This window comes from Macaca fascicularis, chromosome 14 (assembly GCF_037993035.2).
Source record: "Macaca fascicularis isolate 582-1 chromosome 14, T2T-MFA8v1.1".
Lineage (NCBI taxonomy): Eukaryota > Metazoa > Chordata > Mammalia > Primates > Cercopithecidae > Macaca > Macaca fascicularis.
Genome location: NC_088388.1, coordinates 7,073,272 through 7,089,601, shown reverse-complemented (window position 1 = coordinate 7,089,601; position 16,330 = coordinate 7,073,272). Strand labels below are relative to the sequence as shown.

The 16,330-nt window shown below is 54.1% G+C and overlaps 1 protein-coding gene across 3 annotated transcripts; it reads left to right on the top strand.

The window, feature by feature from the left end:
* The first annotated feature begins 1,376 nt into the window (after nucleotides 1-1,376).
* On the top strand, nucleotides 1,377-15,880 carry ANKRD13D (ankyrin repeat domain 13D). Of its 3 annotated transcripts, none has more exons than XM_045372205.3 (15): nucleotides 1,377-1,633; nucleotides 2,146-2,281; nucleotides 2,389-2,513; nucleotides 3,524-3,569; nucleotides 3,651-3,794; nucleotides 4,040-4,229; nucleotides 12,158-12,224; nucleotides 12,630-12,711; nucleotides 12,928-12,989; nucleotides 13,093-13,223; nucleotides 14,387-14,544; nucleotides 14,680-14,796; nucleotides 14,886-15,049; nucleotides 15,130-15,221; nucleotides 15,517-15,880. In XM_045372205.3, the coding sequence occupies exons 1-15, from the start codon at nucleotides 1,544-1,546 to the stop codon at nucleotides 15,728-15,730; spliced, it is 1,818 nt and encodes a 605-aa protein (XP_045228140.2). In that variant the 5' UTR covers nucleotides 1,377-1,543; the 3' UTR covers nucleotides 15,731-15,880. The 3 variants fall into 3 exon arrangements, with proteins under 3 accessions (XP_045228140.2, XP_073869184.1, XP_073869183.1); XM_074013083.1 differs by having other exon boundaries at nucleotides 2,375-2,513; XM_074013082.1 differs by having other exon boundaries at nucleotides 2,062-2,281.
* Nucleotides 15,881-16,330: the final 450 nt, after the last annotated feature.

Below are 16,330 nucleotides of genomic sequence, written 5' to 3'. Positions count from 1 at the left end.
TGAGAAGGCACTGTCATGGAATTAAGGGCCAGTGGAAAGCTGTGTTCAAGATGGCAGAAATCAGGAGAGGCTGGAACCAAGAAAGTCCTGTCGGGTTGAGTTTGGGGAGGGCTCAGGGAAGGGACGGCCTCTTTGAGAAAAGTGGTGGCCAGGGAGGGTTGCAGCAGGGGTGAGCAGGTGAGCTGATCTGACAGCTCTGGACATTCAGAAGCCTTCGGGCTGCTATCAACCCCAGGACCTCACGGATGACACTATAGCGTGGGGTGGCAAAGTGATCCCACATGGCACAGGTGCTGTGTGATTACAAGGAGAAGGCGGGGTAAAAATGGCAATCAGGCCTTCCAGCCCAGAGTCTCAGAACTGAGGACGCCCTGCAGCAGGAGGTGACGCTCAAGCTAGCTGGCCCTCCTCAATCAAGCTATCCTGCCATGTTCCACGTAGGGAAACGGAGAGCAGAGGGTCAGCCTTGGCCACCTAACAAAACCAGGGCCCAAGACCCCAGGCTGGGCCTCCAGTAATCAAGGGCCGGAACTGAGCTGACGGAGGCCTGCACCCTAGTTCCGGTGTGGGTGGAGGGGCCGGCCCTGATTTCGAAACTCGTCTTCCTCTCCTGACGCTGGCAGCCAAGTGCAGCCTCTGCAAAAGGGACTCGTGCGGCAGGCGAAGGCAGCCGTTCGCCGCGGGCGGTCCTCCGCCGGGACGGCTCTGCCGCTGCCTGGGCCTGCGCCCCTTTCTCCCCGAACTCCTATCCCTGACTTCAGGGCCCCGGGGTCCGCCTCCCCACATCGCTAGGCCTGCAGACACCGGCCAGGTGCCAGGGGAAGGTGCTTCCCACTCAGCCGGCGAGCACTTAGTGGCGTCTGCTAGTTGCTCGTCTCCAGGATAGGTGCTCGGTGATGCGAGGGGAGCCGGGGCGCCCCACTTCACCCGCAACCCCCGGCAGAGTCGGTGACCGCGGGACCTGGGGTAGGAAGACCGGGGCAAGCGAGGGGATCCGCGGGGGAAACGCAGGTATCACAGCTGTAGCAGGACCGCGGCCCGCCGCGCACGCGCGCGCAAGACCCAGGGGACCAGTGCCCGCCCCACCCGGGCCCCGCCTTTCCCTTCCGGACCCGCCACCGGGGGTCTGCGCAGGACTCGGGGCGCCTCCTGCGGGCCGCGGGAGGAGCTGTAACCAGGTCTCCCCCTCCAGGCCGCCCCAGCGGACCCGGGCCCGACCGAGGTCGGGGTGCAGACCCAAGGTCGGGCATCTCCTCGGGCGCGCGGGCCCCAGCGCGCGCTGGCCTGGCCGCGGTTGCCATGGTTGCGGGGGGACGGGGCGCACGCGAAGCCCCGCCCCGGCCCGGCGCAGCCCCGCCCGCCCCGCTGCCCGCTCCGCCCTCCCTGCCGTCCGCGCTGCCGCCGCCGCCGCCGCCGCCGCCGCCGCCGCTACTGCTGCGGGGGCCGCGGGGGGCGCAGCTGGGGCGCGGCTCGGAGGGGAGGCTAGGGGGCCGTGCCAGGCTAGAAGCCGAGGCGGGGCCGGGATGCGGCGCTGAGGCCCAGCATGGCCAGCCCGTGCCCCACCTTCCCGCTGCACCGGCTCGTCTGGGCGAACCGGCATCGCGAACTGGAGGCCGCACTGCACAGCCACCAGGTGAGGCCCCGCTGAGGCACCCGGCCCGTCCCCCGGGTCCCCCACCCAAGGCTGTGGCCTCCGTCCTGGAGGCCGCCCGCCCCTGCTCAGCTCCGCAGCGACATCCTGGGCCTTCCTCCCCTGCACAATCCCAAGCCCAGATCACCGGCCCCTCGCGCTGGAGCCTCTGGCCTCGTCTATCCTGCGCTGGGCCTTGCCCTGCTCGCCCGAACTCGCTTCCGCATCCCCTCTAAGCCAGGCTGAGAACAAGAACCCTGGTCCTCGTCCCCAGGCTCCGACAAACTCCTGACATCCTACACCTCTGCCTGACCAGGCCCCGCCGCCAGACCCCCGGCTCTGCCCCTGCCCTCCCTCCTGCCCTCTCCTCTCCCCTGCCAGGCCACTCTCTGCCATCTCCCTGGTCAGTCTGCCGTCCTTGTTTCCCACAGCGATTCCCAACTCTGCTCGCCCTGGCAGCTTCCCTGCCTTGCCCTCTTCTCTCCTGCCCTTTTTGAGTGTCCCGTCTCCCCCAGCACGACATTGAACAGGAGGACCCCCGCGGGCGGACCCCGCTGGAGCTGGCCGTGTCTCTGGGAAACCTGGAGTCTGTGAGAGTGCTCCTTCGACACAATGCCAACGTGGGCAAAGAGAACCGCCAGGGCTGGGCAGGTACTGCAGAGGACAGGGGCTCCCCCTGAGGCTGGCAGGCGGGGGGCAGTGAGCAGCCAGGCCTGGGGTCATCTGGAGGGCTCCCCTCAGCAGCCTGGTGCCCGCAGTCCTGCAGGAGGCAGTCAGCACTGGAGACCCTGAGATGGTGCAGCTGGTGCTCCAGTATCGGGACTACCAGAGGGCTACACAGAGGCTGGCGGGCATTCCGGAACTGCTCAACAAACTTCGCCAGGTACAGCAGGGCACAATTATGGAGGTAGGGTACCATGGCAGGGCATCACCTGGTTACTGTGCCAGGCCTTGGAAAGGCACCCAGTTTGTGCAGTGTGCCTCCTGCCACCAGCGAGGAGGTCTATCTTGACCCCAGCTCAGGGTCACGTAGGAAAGAAAGACGGCCAGGCTCATGTGGGAGACACTGGGCCCTTTGGAAAAGAAGCCTTGTCAGCTTTGGGCCTCCTGAAGAATGCAGATTACCTGGAGCGGGGACTTCAGATTGACTCCCTGGATTATGGCCTGAGCCCCTGGAATACCTGCTACTATGCACCCTTCTGGAAGCACGCAGAGGGGCCTGGCTGGCAGAGCATACTACCTCATACCCCCTACCCGAGGAGCAGGCTCAGAGGGAGCCACTGTGCCCCCTTCACAGAGTAGGACTCTGAGACCCAGTGGAAGCAAAGGCTCCCCAGTGCCCTGCACAGGCTCATGGCCAGGTTGGGGCTGGCCCTCCACTTCCAGGTGCTTACAGCCTCATTGCCCGAAGACCATTGTAGGGCCCCACTTGGCCCACTCTCTCTTGGGCAGAGTGGTTGGGTGTAGTGGAGCCATAGCAGTGCATCAAGACTTGATGAAGGGCCAAGTGTTGTGGCTCACGCCTGTAATCCCAGCACTTTGGGAGGCCAAAGTGGGAGGATCACTTGAGCCCAGGAGTTCAAGACCAGCCTAGGCAACATGGCGAAACCCTGTCTCTACAAAAAATACAAAAATTAGCTGGGAGTGGTGGCACACACCTGTGGTCCCAGCTACTCAGGAGTCTGAGGTGGGAGAATCACCTGAGCCCAGGGAGGCAGAGGTTGCAGTGAGCTGAAATTGCACCGCTGCACTCCAGCCTGGGTGACAGAGCAAGTCTCAAAAAAAAAAAAAAAAAAAAAAAGAAGGGCTGGGCTGTCTGTGGACAAGGGGCTTCTGGGCCTGCTGGAGACAGCAGCAGGCAGGACCCTGACGAGCAGCTCTGGTTTCTCTTAGGCCCCCGATTTCTACGTGGAGATGAAGTGGGAGTTCACCAGCTGGGGTGAGTGGGGACCTCTGGGCTCCCAGGGATTTGGGGTGGGGCTTTTGGGAAGACCCCCAGTGACCCCTGTGCACCCTGCAGTGCCCCTTGTGTCCAAGATGTGCCCGAGCGATGTGTACCGCGTGTGGAAGCGGGGTGAAAGCCTGCGAGTAGACACCAGCCTCCTGGGCTTCGAGCACATGACCTGGCAGCGAGGCCGGAGGAGCTTCATCTTCAAGGGCCAGGGTGAGCTCTGGACACACTCACTGCAGCATCTCGGCCCTCAGGTTCTCCCGCGGCTTGGGAGGGCAGTGCTGCCCTTTCTCTCCACTTTCCAGATGTGGAAGCTGAGGTTGGGGAAGGAGGGGGATCCAGGGGCCAAGGCTGACCCACTTGGCAGCAGGCAGCTGAGAGTACATGATCGCCCTCTCTGCGCTGCTGGCATCCAGCTCTGATTTGCACCCCCTCTGTCCACCCCCACCGGCCGGCAGAGGCAGGAGCCCTGGTGATGGAGGTGGACCATGACCGGCAGGTGGTGCATGCGGAGACACTGGGGCTCGCTCTGCAGGAGCCCGAAGCACTGCTGGCCGCCATGCGGCCCAGCGAGGAGCATGTGGCCAGCCGCCTCACCTCTCCTATCGTCTCCACCCACCTGGACACTCGTAATGTGGCCTTTGAGAGGTCGGTCGGGGCCTGGCACACCGTGGGTGGGATGGGGACAGACAGCAAGAGCCACCCTTAATGAGGGCAGGGCGATCCTTGAAGACCCTGGTTCAGGCCTCTGGGCTCACTCACCAGGGGCTGCTCAGGGGCAGGCGGGTTGCTGCAGCCCGTGTCTCACTCAGACTGCCGGGGTAGTCGGGCTCCTGTGGCCACCTTTGTAGGGAGGGGTCAGGTCAAGATGTCCCCAGTTTCTTGACTTCTGACCTCATATGCTTTCCCATTAAGACAAAGATTTAGGCTGTGGTTCACGGCAGCTATTTGCACCAATGTTGGCTTGTCATTGGTGTGGCTGTGTTGGGGGCAGAATCCTTTGTGGGTAGCCTAGGAACCTGACCCTTCCAGCAAGAGCTTCTCTGACAACATATGCCCCCTCTTGCCTTAACAGTCAATGGAAACATTAAAAAAAAAAAAAGCTTTATTGAGATACAAACTCATATACCATATACATCACCCATTTAAAGCATACAGTTCAATGACTTTTAGTATATTTATTCACAGATTTGTACATCACCACAGTCAATTTTAGAACATTTTTATCACCTCACAAAGAAACCCCCCACCCTTGAGCTAACTCTTCGCCAAACTCCTCATCCCCTCTCCCAGTCCTGAGCAACCACTAATCTACTTTCTGTTTCTGTAGAATTCTCTATTCTGAGTTCTCATATGAATGGAATTTTATAGTATGTTGCCTTTTGTGTCTGGCTTCTTTCACTTAGTGTAATATATTCAAGGTTCATCCAAGTTGTAGCATGTAACTACTTCATTCCTTTTTGTGGTCATTGTATGAATATACCATATCTTGTTTATTGATTAGCCCATCAGTAGACATTTGGGTTATTTGCATTATTTGGCGATTATGAATAATGCCACTCTTAAGTATTCATGTGCAAGTTTTTGTGTAGACATGTTTTTTTTTGTTTTTTTTTTTTTTTTGTTTTTTTTTTGAGACAGAGTCTGGCTCTGCCGCCCAGGCTGGAGTGCAGTGGCCGGATCTCAGCTCACTGAAAGCTCCGCCTCCCGGGTTCACGCCATTCTCCTGCCTCAGCCTCCCGAGTAGTTGGGACTACAGGCGCCCGCCACCGCGCCCGGCTAGTTTTTTGTATTTTTTAGCAGAGACGGGGTTTCACCGTGTTAGCCAGGATGGTCTCGATCTCCTGACCTCGTGATCCGCCCGTCTCGGCCTCCCAAAGGTAGACATATGTTTTAATTTCTCTTTCATATGTTTTCATTTCTCTTGGGTATATACCTAAGAGTAGAATTGCCAGGTTATTGATAACTCATTAATTGAGAAACTGCCAGACTGTTTACCAAAGGAGCTGTACTGGTTTACATTCCTACCAGCAGCATGTGAGGGTTCCAGTTTCTCCACATCCTCATCATCACTTGTTATTATTCACTCATTTGTTTTCGGAATCCAGCCAGCCTAGGGGGTGAGAAGTGATAGCTCACTGTGATTTTGATTTTCCTTTCCTTGATGACTAATGATGTTGCGCATCTTTTCATGTGCTTGTGTTTATTGGTCAGTTGTATATCTTTGCAGAAATGTCTATTCAGATCCTTTACCCGTTTTTTATTTAATTTAATTAACTTATTTTGAGATGGGGTCTGGCCTTTCACCCAGGATGGAGTGCAGTGACATGATCATGGCTCATTGCAACCTCGACCTCCCAGGCTCAAGTGATCTAAGTAGCTGGAACTACAGGTTCATGCCGCCATGCCCAGCTAATTTTTAAATTATTTGTAATTATTTTATTATATCATTTAATTATTTTGTTTAGTTATTTGTAGAGACAGGGTCTACAGACTGATCTTGAACTCTTAGGCTCAAGCGATCTGCCTACCTTGCCCCCCAAAGTGCTGGTATTACAGGCATGAGCCACCACACCTGTCCCTTTACCCATTTTAAAAATTGGGTTGTCTTTTTGTTATTGAGTTGTAAGAGTTTTATAATTTTAGCTGTTACACTTACGTCTTTGAGCCATTTTAAGTTGATTTTTGTGTATAGTGGAAGGTTCTCTTCCATGTGACTATCCAGTTGTCCTAGCCCCCTTTATTGAAAAGACTATGCTTTTCCCACTGAATGGTCTTGTCACCCTTGTTGAAAATCAGTTGACCATAGATAAATGGGTTACTTTCTGGCTCCCAAGTTAGTTCCATTGGTCTACATGTCTGTCTTTATGCCAATATTATACTACCTTAATCACTATTGCTTTGCAGTAAGTTTTGAAATTGGAAAGTGTGTCTTCCTACTTTGTTTTGCTTTTTCAGGGTTATGTCAATATTTTGGGACCCTTGCATTTTATATGAATTCTATTTTCTTTTTCCTCACAACCCAGTGTAGGCAGAATATATGAATTCTAGATTCAGCTTGTCAATTTCTACAGTCAGATGGGCTTCTGATAGGGATTGCACTGAATCTATAAAGCAGTTTGGGGAATAGTACCATGTAAACAATGTTAAGTCTTCTAATCCATGAACATGGGATGTTTTTCCGTTTATTTGGATCTTCTTTAATTTATTTCAACATTATTTTATAGTTTTCAGAGTGTAAGCTTTGCACTTCTTTTGTTACATTTATTCTCAAGTGTTTTATTCTTTTATTGTTTCTTTTTTTTGAGATGGAGTCTCACTCTATTGCCCAGGCTGGAGTGCAGTGGCATGATCTCGGCTCACTGCAACCTCCACCTCCTGAGTTCAAGCGATTCTCCTGCCTCAGCCTCCCAAGTAGCTGGGATTACAGGTGCCCACCACCACGCCCGGCTAATTTTTGCATTTTTAGTAGAGACAGGGTTTCACCGTGTCAGACCAGGCTGATCTTGAACTCCTGACCTCAGGTGATCTGCCTACCTCAGCCTCCCAAAGTGCTGGGATTACAGGTGTGAGCCACCGCGCCCGGCCACGAAGTGTTTTATTCTTTTTGATACAATTATGAATCAAATATTTTTCTTGGCCAGGCATGGTGGCTCACGCCTGTAATCCCAGCACTTTGGGAGGCCAAGGTGGGTGGATCATGAGGTCAGGAGATCAAGACCATCCTGGCTAACATGGTGAAACCCTGTCTCTACTAAAAATACAAAAAATTAGCCAGGCATGGTGGCGGGTACCTGTAGTCCCAGCCACTCAGGAGGCTGAGGCAGGAGAATAGCATGAACCTGGGAGGCGGAGCTTGCAGTGAGCCGAGATCGCACCACTGCACTCCAACCTGGGTTACAGAGCAAGACTCTGTCTCAAAAAAAAAAAAAAAAAAAGTGGTTAGAGCAGGCTGGGCATAGGGGCTCATGCCTGTAATCCCAGAACTTTGGGAGGCTGAGGCGGCCAGATCACTTGAGGTCAGGAGTTTGAGACCAGGCTGGCTAACATGGTGAAATATCATTTCTACTAAAAATACAAAAACAAAAAAAAATTAGCCAGGCATGGTGGTGAGTGCCTGTAGTCCCAGCTGCTTGGGAGACTGAGGCACAAGAATTGCTTGAACCCAGGAGGCAGGAGGCAGGGGTTGCAATGAGCCCAGATTGCACCACTGCACTCCAGCCTGGGTGACAGAGCAAGACTCCATCTAAAACAATAAACAAATAAATAAATAAAAAAGAAAAGAAAAGTGGTTAGAGCAGACATCTTTTATTCTTGTCTTGTTCCTGATCTTAGGGGAAAAGCATTCAGTCTTACCATTAAGTATGATATTAGTTGTGAGTTTTCGATAGATACCCTTCATCAGGTTAAGGTAATTGCCTTCCATTCCTCGTTTTTAGAGTATTTTTTTATCATAAAAGGACGTTGGATTTTGTGAAATGCTTTTTCTGTGTTTATTGATATGACCATGTGATTTTTTAAAAAATTCTATTGATACATCAATTGACCTATGGATATTGAACCAACCTTGCATTCCTGTGATAAGTTCCACTTGGTTGTGGTGTATAATTATTTTCATATGTTGCTAGATTTGGTTGCCTCGTATTTTGTTGAGAATTTTGTGTCCATATTCACAAGCAATATTGGTCTGTAGTTTTCTTGTGATATATGTCTGCTTTTGGTATCTGGGTGATGCCTCATAAACTGAAGTGGGAAATGTCACGTCTTTGTCTATTTTTTCGAATAGTTTGCGAATAATTGGTATTAATTCGTCTTCAAAAGATTGGTAGGATTCAGTGGTGAAGCCATTTGGGCCTGAGCATGTGTGTGTGTGTGTGTGTGTGTGTGTGTGTGTGTGTGTGTGTAGTTTGTTTTTTTTTTGTTGTTGTTGTTGTTTTTTTTTGTTGAGACAGAGTCTCGCTCTGTCGCCCGGGCTGGAGTGCAGTGGCCGGATCTCAGCTCACTGCAAGCTCCGCCTCCCGGGTTTACGCCATTCTCCTGCCTCAGCCTCCCGTGTAGCTGGGACTACAGGCGCCCGCCACCTCGCCCGGCTAATTTTTTTTTGTATTTTTAGTAGAGACGGGGTTTCACCGTGTTAGCCAGGATGGTCTTGATCTCCTGACCTCGTGATCCGCCCGTCTCGGCCTCCCAAAGTGCTAGGATTACAGGCTTGAGCCACGTGTGTGTAGTTTTTTGTTGTCGTGTTTACCAGTCAGTCTCTTGACTTGTTATCCGTCTATTCAGATTATCTATTTATTCTCAAATTAGTTTTGGTGGCTTGTGCCTCACTAGGAATTTGTCCATTTCATCTAAATTATAAAATTTGTTGGTGTACAGCTATTCATTATATCCTTTTATAATGCTTTTTATTTCTGTTGCTCCTCTCTTTCATTTCTGATTCTGGTATGTAATTTTCGTCTTTTTTTTTTTTTTTTTTTTTGAGACAGAGTCTTACTCTGTCACCCAGGCTGAAGTGCAGTGGCATGATAAGAGCTTACTGCAGCCTTGAACTCCTGGGCTTAGGTGATCCTTCAGCCTCAGCTTCCCAAGTAGCTGGGACTACAGGCATGCACCACCGAGCCCAGCTAATTTTCTTTTTTTGTAGAGATGTGGTCTCACTATGTCATCCAGGCTGCTTTTGAACTCCTGGCCTCAAACAATCTTCCTGCCTTGGCCTCTGAAAGCACTGGGATTACAGGTGTGAACCACCGCCCCCAGCCAAGTCTTCTCTCTCTTTTTTCCCCACTGTGGTCAACCTAGCTAAAGGTTTGTCAATTTTGTTGATGTTTTCAAAGAGCCAGCTTTTGGTTTCATTAATTTTCTCTATTATTTTTCTATTCTCTATTTCGTTAATCTTTACTGTAATATTTATTATTTCTTTCTGCTCTTTCTGGTTTAGTTTGCTCTTTTTCCATTGTCTTAACGTGGAAGGTTAGGTTAAGGTTATTGATTTGAGATCTTCTTTCTTTCTTTTTTTTTTTTTTTTTTTTTTTTTGAGATGGAGTCTCGCTCTGTCGCCCAGGCTGGAGTGCAGTGGCCGGATCTCAGCTCACTGCAAGCTCCACCTCCCGGGTTTACGCCATTCTCCTGCCTCAGCCTCCCGAGTAGCTGGGACTACAGGCGCCCGCCACATCGCCCGGCTAGTTTTTTGTATTTTTTTTAGTAGAGACGGGGTTTCAACATGTTAGCCAGGATGGTCTCAATCTCCTGACCTCGTGATCCGCCCATCTCGGCCTCCCAAAATGCTGGGATTACAGGCTTGAGCCACCGTGCCTGCCCAAGATCTTCTTTCTTAATATAGGCATTCACACATATTATATTACATTTACACTCCTAGGCATGTCTGTCTTTTCTTTTTTTGACATGGGGTCTCACTCCATCGCCCAGGCTGGAGTGCAGTGTCGTGATCTCAGCTCACTGCAACGTCTGCCTCCCAGGCTCAAGTGATCCTCCCACCTCAGCCTCCTGAGTAGCTGGGAACACAGGCACCAGCTAATTTTTTCTGTTTTTAGTAGGGAAGGGGTTTCACCATGTTGCACAGGCTGGTCTCGAACTCCTGTGCTCAAGCAATCTGCTGCCTCAGCCTCCCAAAGTGCTGGGATTACAGGCGTGAGCCACTGGGCCTGGCCTTTACCTGTGTCTCATAAGTTTTGATATGTTGTGTCTTTATTCCTGTTTATCTCAGAGTATTATTTATTCCTGTTTATCTCAGAGTATTTTCTGATTTCTCTTTTGATTTATTATTTGAGACATTGGCTATTTGGGAGTGTGTTGTTTACTTTGCACATATTTGTGAGTTTCCAAAGTTTTTTTTCTGCTATTGATTTCTAATTTCATTCCATTGTGGTTGGAAAACATACCTTGTATGACTTCTGTCCTTTCAATTTTATTGAGGTTTTCTTTCTTTCTTTTCTTTTCTTTTTTTTTTTTTTTTTTTTTTTGAGATGGAGTCTCACTCTGTCACCCAGGCTGGAGTGTAGTGGCACTATCTCTGCTCACTGCAAGCTCCACCTCCTGGGTTCACGCCATTCTCCTGTCTCAGCCTCCCAAGTAGCTGGGACTACAGGCACCTGCCACCACGCTCGGCTAATTTTTTGTATTTTTTAGTAGATACAGGGTTTCATCATGTTTGCCAGGATGGTCTCAATCTCCTGACCTCATGATCCACCCGCCTCAGCCTCCCAAACTGCTGGGATTACAGGCATGAGCCACCGCGCCCAGCCTTATTGAGGTCTTTTTTTTTTTTTTTTTTTTAAGATGGAGTCTCGCTGTGTCTCCCATACTGGAATGCAGTGGTGCGATCTCAGCTCACTGCAAGCTCCACCTCCTGGGTTCACACCATTCTCCTGCCTCAGCCTCCTGAGTAGCTGGGACTACAGTCGCCCGCCACCACGCCCAGCTAATTTTTTGTATTTTTAGTAGAGACAGGGTTTCACCGGGTTAGCCAGGATGGTCTCGATCTCCTGACCTCGTGATTTGCCCGTCTTGGCTTCCCAAAGTGCTGGGATTACAGGCTTGAGCCACCACACCCGGCCGGTTTTCTTTTTTTTTTTTTTTTTTTTTTTTTTGAGACGGAATCTCGCTCTGTCGCCCAGGCTGGAGTGCAGTGGCCGGATCTCAGCTCACTGCAAGCTCCGCCTCCCGGGTTCACGCCATTCTCCTGCCTCAGCCTCCCGAGTAGCTGGGACTACAGGTGCCCACCACCTCGCCCGGCTAGTTTTTTGTATTTTTTTAGTAGAGACGGGGTTTCACCGTGTTAGCCAGGATGGTCTCGATCTCCCGACCTCGTGATCCGCCTGTCTCGGCCTCCCAAAGTGCTGGGATTACAGGCTTGAGCCACCGCGCCCGGCCCGGCCGGTTTTCTTAATATGGTCTTGAAGAGTGTTCCGTGTGCATGTAAGAAGCGTGTGTGTGGTTGTTATTGGGTAGAGTGTTCTGACCTGTTTATAAAGTCTAGCTGTAGTATTGTTCTTAATCTTCTGGTTCTTTGTTGATCTTCTAGTTGTTCTATCCATTATTGAAAGTGGAGTACTGGAGTCTCCAACTGACATACTTTTATTTTAGCTTTTTATTATGGAAAATTTTAAGCATATATGAAAGAAGAGATAATGTACTTACTCATCACCCAGCTTCAACATTTATCAACATCTTGCCAATCTTACTGAATCTGTCCTTCCTTACCTTTTTTTAAAATTTTTCCTAGAGTATGTCAAAGCTCATCCCAGATGTCCTAATGTTTCTAGTAAATGTTTCTGCACAATTCTAAAAGATAAGGATGTTTTTAAACCCAGCCCCGACACTATCATACCTCACAAGATTCATGCTAATTCCTCAGTTTCTTCTAGTCCCAAGTCCATGCTCAAGTGTCCCCCGCTGTCCAGGCACCCTATTCAGGGGTCCTCCATGTTTCACAGTGAGAAGGGACCCTCAGAGTTGGGCACCCCAGGCAGGCTGATTGGAGGGGGATTTGGAAAGAAAGGCTTTGGCCACGGTGTGAGGGTACAGGTCCTCACCAGCTCCTGTTTGGTCTGTTTCAGGAACAAATGTGGTATCTGGGGCTGGCGGTCTGAGAAGATGGAAACTGTTAGCGGCTACGAGGCCAAGGCAGGAGAGGCTAGTGGTGGGGGGCTGGGGGTAGGAGATGAGGTCCAGGAACTCAGCTCCTCTCCACATCCATCCCAGAGTAGCCCTTGGGCTCTGGAAACCCTGAGCGTTTGTGGGAATTCAGCGGGCCTGAGTGCCCATCCCCTGCGGAGTACATAGGGCTCACCCACATCACGGGCCCCTACCCAGGGTACCAAGATGAAATGAGGAGCGTGTTCCTCTTGACCCTGGGGCTGCATCTCCTCGTTGGTGACTTCCCAGGGTTCAAACCCTGCCATCTCCTCTATTTTGGGGAGCAAGATCTCATCTGTCTCTGGGACAGGAGGACTTGGGTTCTGCACTGGTGAGGCTGAGTGTGGGGAGCAGGCTCTGAGCCCCCAGCTCCCCGTGTCCCCTGCTCCCCAGGTGTACAGTGCCACCAACGTGGAGCTGGTGACACGCACACGCACGGAGCACCTCTCTGATCAGGACAAGTCGAGGAGCAAAGGTAAACCCAGGTGCGCCTGCCTGCTGCCTAGTCACACCATGTGGTGGGGCCACCCTGGCCTGGGGTCAGGGGCCAGAGTTTCCCGGGATGAGCTGGGAGGCCTCCCCATTCCCGTCTGCCCCCTCTTCCCCGAGACAGGAGGCTCCCAGGGTGGAGGTGGGTGGGGACAGTGCGGGCATAGTGGCCCCCTCACCGGCTCCCACCCCTTCTCCGTAGGGGGGAAGACTCCGTTCCAGTCCTTCCTGGGGATGGCCCAGCAGCACTCCTCCCACACCGGGGTGAGCCAGGGATGGGCTGAGACAGGGCCGGCGGGGGCTGAGCCTGGGCGGGAGGGCGCGCGTCATCGCCCTGATCGCTGAGTCTGCCCTGGAACCCACGCAGGCCCCTGTGCAGCAGGCAGCCAGCCCCACCAACCCCACAGCCATCTCCCCTGAGGAGTACTTCGACCCCAACTTCAGCCTGGAGTCACGGAACATTGGCCGCCCCATCGAAATGTCCAGCAAAGTACAGAGGTGAGGTCTGAGAGCGGGCTGGGGACTTGCCTCGGGACGGGGGCTCTTGCAGACCCCTCTCTGGGCCTGTTGTAGTGAGGGGCCCACTCCCTCAGCTGGCTTCTCTCTGGACTCCACTCTTGGAGGCAGGAGTCATGTCTTATCCATGGTCCTCAGCCCTTAGAAAGGGCTTGGCACAGACGACCAGTAGCTTGTCTTTGATGGATGGATGGTGCCACCCATGTATGGTTTTTTATTTAATTTCATGAGTACCTGCTGGGGCCAGCGTGGCACGGTGGGAAGGGCCCCCAGCGACATGGCCTGGGAGTGGCGCGTCCACCTTGGTGGAACAGAACAGTTATGCTTTTGCCCCGTGAGGAGCCCTGAGCAGGTGTAGGTGGTAACAGCAGGCACAGTGCCTGCACAAGCCTAGCACTCTCACCACCATCTCAGGAGGATTCTTTTTTTTTTTTTTTTTTTTTTTTTTTTTTGAGACGGAGTCTCACGCTGTTGCCCAGGCTGGAGTGCAGTGGCGCGATCTCGGCTCACTGCAAGCTCCGCCTCCCGGGTTCCCGCCATTCTCCTGCCTCAGCCTCCTGAGTAGCTGGGACTACAGGCGCCCGCCACCGCGCCCGGCTAATTTTTTGTATTTTTAGTAGAGACGGGGTTTCACTGTGGTCTCGATCTCCTGACCTTGTGATCCGCCCGCCTCGGCCTCCCAAAGTGCTGGGATTACAGGCTTGAGCCACCGCGCCCGGCCTGGAGGATTCTTTTAGCCACCACACAGTTGCTGGGATTCAAACCCTGACAGTCTTGCCCTGGGGTTTGCTGCACACAAAAGTTTGGCAACACGTGAGGCCAGCTCTGGGCTGAGGAGGAGAACGGGGCGATGGGCCAGGCCCAGAGAGAAGCCCACAGCCTGGCACCTGGCCTCCTTGTCCAGACCAGACGAGCTGGTGCGAAATCCTCAGGAGCCCCAGCCTGGGCCCAGGGAGGAGGGCAGCTTGGGCCACGTGGCCAGGACACCAGCTCCCAGGGGAGGCAGGCAGTGGCATCTGAGCAGAGCAGGGCACCCCAGGCCAGGCAGAAGGTGGGTAAAGGCAGCTGCCCACAAACCAGAGGGCAGTCCTCAGTGGAAGGGCCACCAGCGGTGCCTTACCCATGTCCTGTGGTCGGCTGGGCAGGTTCAAGGCAACACTGTGGCTGAGTGAAGAGCACCCGCTCTCCCTGGGTGACCAGGTGACACCCATCATTGACCTAATGGCCATCAGCAATGCTCACTTTGCCAAGCTGCGCGACTTCATCACCCTGCGCCTTCCACCTGGCTTCCCCGTCAAGATTGGTGAGAGGCTGGGCCCAGGCAGCGGGAGGACCTCAGGCATGGCACCCTCCCCTCAGCGCAGTCCCTGGAAGGCTACAGGGGCCGGAGGCGCAGTTGGCTGTCCACCAGGGCTCAGGTGTGGCTGTCTCCTCACAGAGATTCCCCTTTTCCACGTGCTCAACGCCCGCATCACCTTCAGCAACCTGTGTGGCTGTGACGAACCCCTGAGCTCGGTGTGGGTGCCGGCCCCCAGCTCTGCTGTCGCCACATCAGGTACCCCCACGGGAGGAAGAGGTGGCCTGCACAGCTCTCTGGTCACCAAGTCCTGCGGGTTGAGCGTGGCCCCTCTGCCGCCTGCCTAGGGAACCCTTTCCCGTGCGAGGTGGACCCCACCGTGTTTGAGGTGCCCGAGGGGTACAGTGTGCTGGGCACGGAGCGCAGCGAGCCCCTCCGAGATGAGGACGATGACCTCCTGCAGTTCGCCATCCAGCAGAGCCTGCTTGAAGCGGGCACCGAGGCGGAGCAGGTGGGACTTGTGCAGGGGGTGGGCTCTGGCCTCTGCAGCCACAGGGCAGAAGTGACAGCTATGGGCTCTGGTGACTGCAGGTGACCGTCTGGGAAGCCCTGACCAACACCCGGCCTGGTGCCCGCCCTCCTCCCCAGGCCACGGTTTATGAGGAACAGCTTCAGCTGGAGCGGTGAGCCCCTCATGGAGCTGGCTGGGTCCCTGTCCCCCGAGCCCGGGTTTGGCGGGGAGGAGGATAGCAGGAAGGTGCCAGGACCCCAGGCCCTCTGCAACGCCACCCTCCGTCAGCAGCACTATCTGCCACCAAAGGTGGTGTGAGGGGTGGGGAAGCAGGGCCCTGCCCTGTCTCCTCTGCGTGCCACCCTGTCTTTGCCCTTGTCCTCCAAAGCCGGTCCCCATCCCCTCGGCTTCTGCCCCAGCCTTGGCGCTCACTCTCCTGCTCTTCCCTCCCCTGCCCTCCCTGGAAGGGCCCTCCAGGAAAGCCTGCGGCTGTCCACAGAGCCCAGGGGCCCAGGATCCCCTCCCAGGACGCCCCCAGCCCCCGGCCCACCCAGCTTTGAAGAGCAACTTCGCCTGGCCCTGGAGTTGTCTTCACGGGAGCAGGAGGAGCGAGAGCGGCGCGGGCAGCAGGAGGAGGAGGACTTACAGCGGATCCTGCGGCTGTCACTCACCGAGCACTGAGCCACAGCCCCGGGAGGGCTGGCCAGGCCACTCCCTGCCCGCTTTTGTAATTTATTTATTTATAAACTCTCTGCTGCTGGGCTTGGGGCCTGGAGCCCCAGGGATGGTCGGGCAGGGGAGACAGATGGAAATAAAGAGACTGTCGCAGCAGGGCACTCTGCTCACTGGGCTGGAGTGGTGGGGACCCTGAAGGTGGGGCGCTGTGGAGAGACACTGTGGGTGGCGGCCTCAGACCTGGGCTTGAATCCTGGCCATGGTCCCCTTAGCCTATCTGAGCCTCAGTTTCTTCAGTTGTAAAATGAGACCACCCCCCACCCTCTGCCCCTCAGGGCTGAACGGAGCTGGCGAGAGTCACATGTCCTTACCAAGCAGGCGTCCTGTGACAGATCCCCTGTGCCCTGTCCTACCTGCTGGGGACCCAGTTCGTCCTGCCTTCCAGCCTGGTCTTCTGGAAACCGGCCCACGTGCCTGTTGGGGAGGGAAAGGCAGGGTCCCCAGGCCCCATTCACCTCCAGCTGGGAAGAGCCCCCACACCGACCCCTGCAGCCAAGCCCAGGCCCTGGCCGTGACTGCCGCTTGTTCTCTACGGGTGGGATTGCG

Coding starts and splice junctions, on each gene's coding strand:
- ANKRD13D (XM_045372205.3), top strand. CDS start 1,544: ATGGCCAGCCCGTGCCCCACCTTCCCGCTGCACCGGCTCGTCTGGGCG. Junction 1,634..2,145: donor CCGCACTGCACAGCCACCAG/GTGAGGCCCCGC, acceptor CGTCTCCCCCAG/CACGACATTGAACAGGAGGA. Junction 2,514..3,523: donor TGCTCAACAAACTTCGCCAG/GTACAGCAGGGC, acceptor GGTTTCTCTTAG/GCCCCCGATTTCTACGTGGA.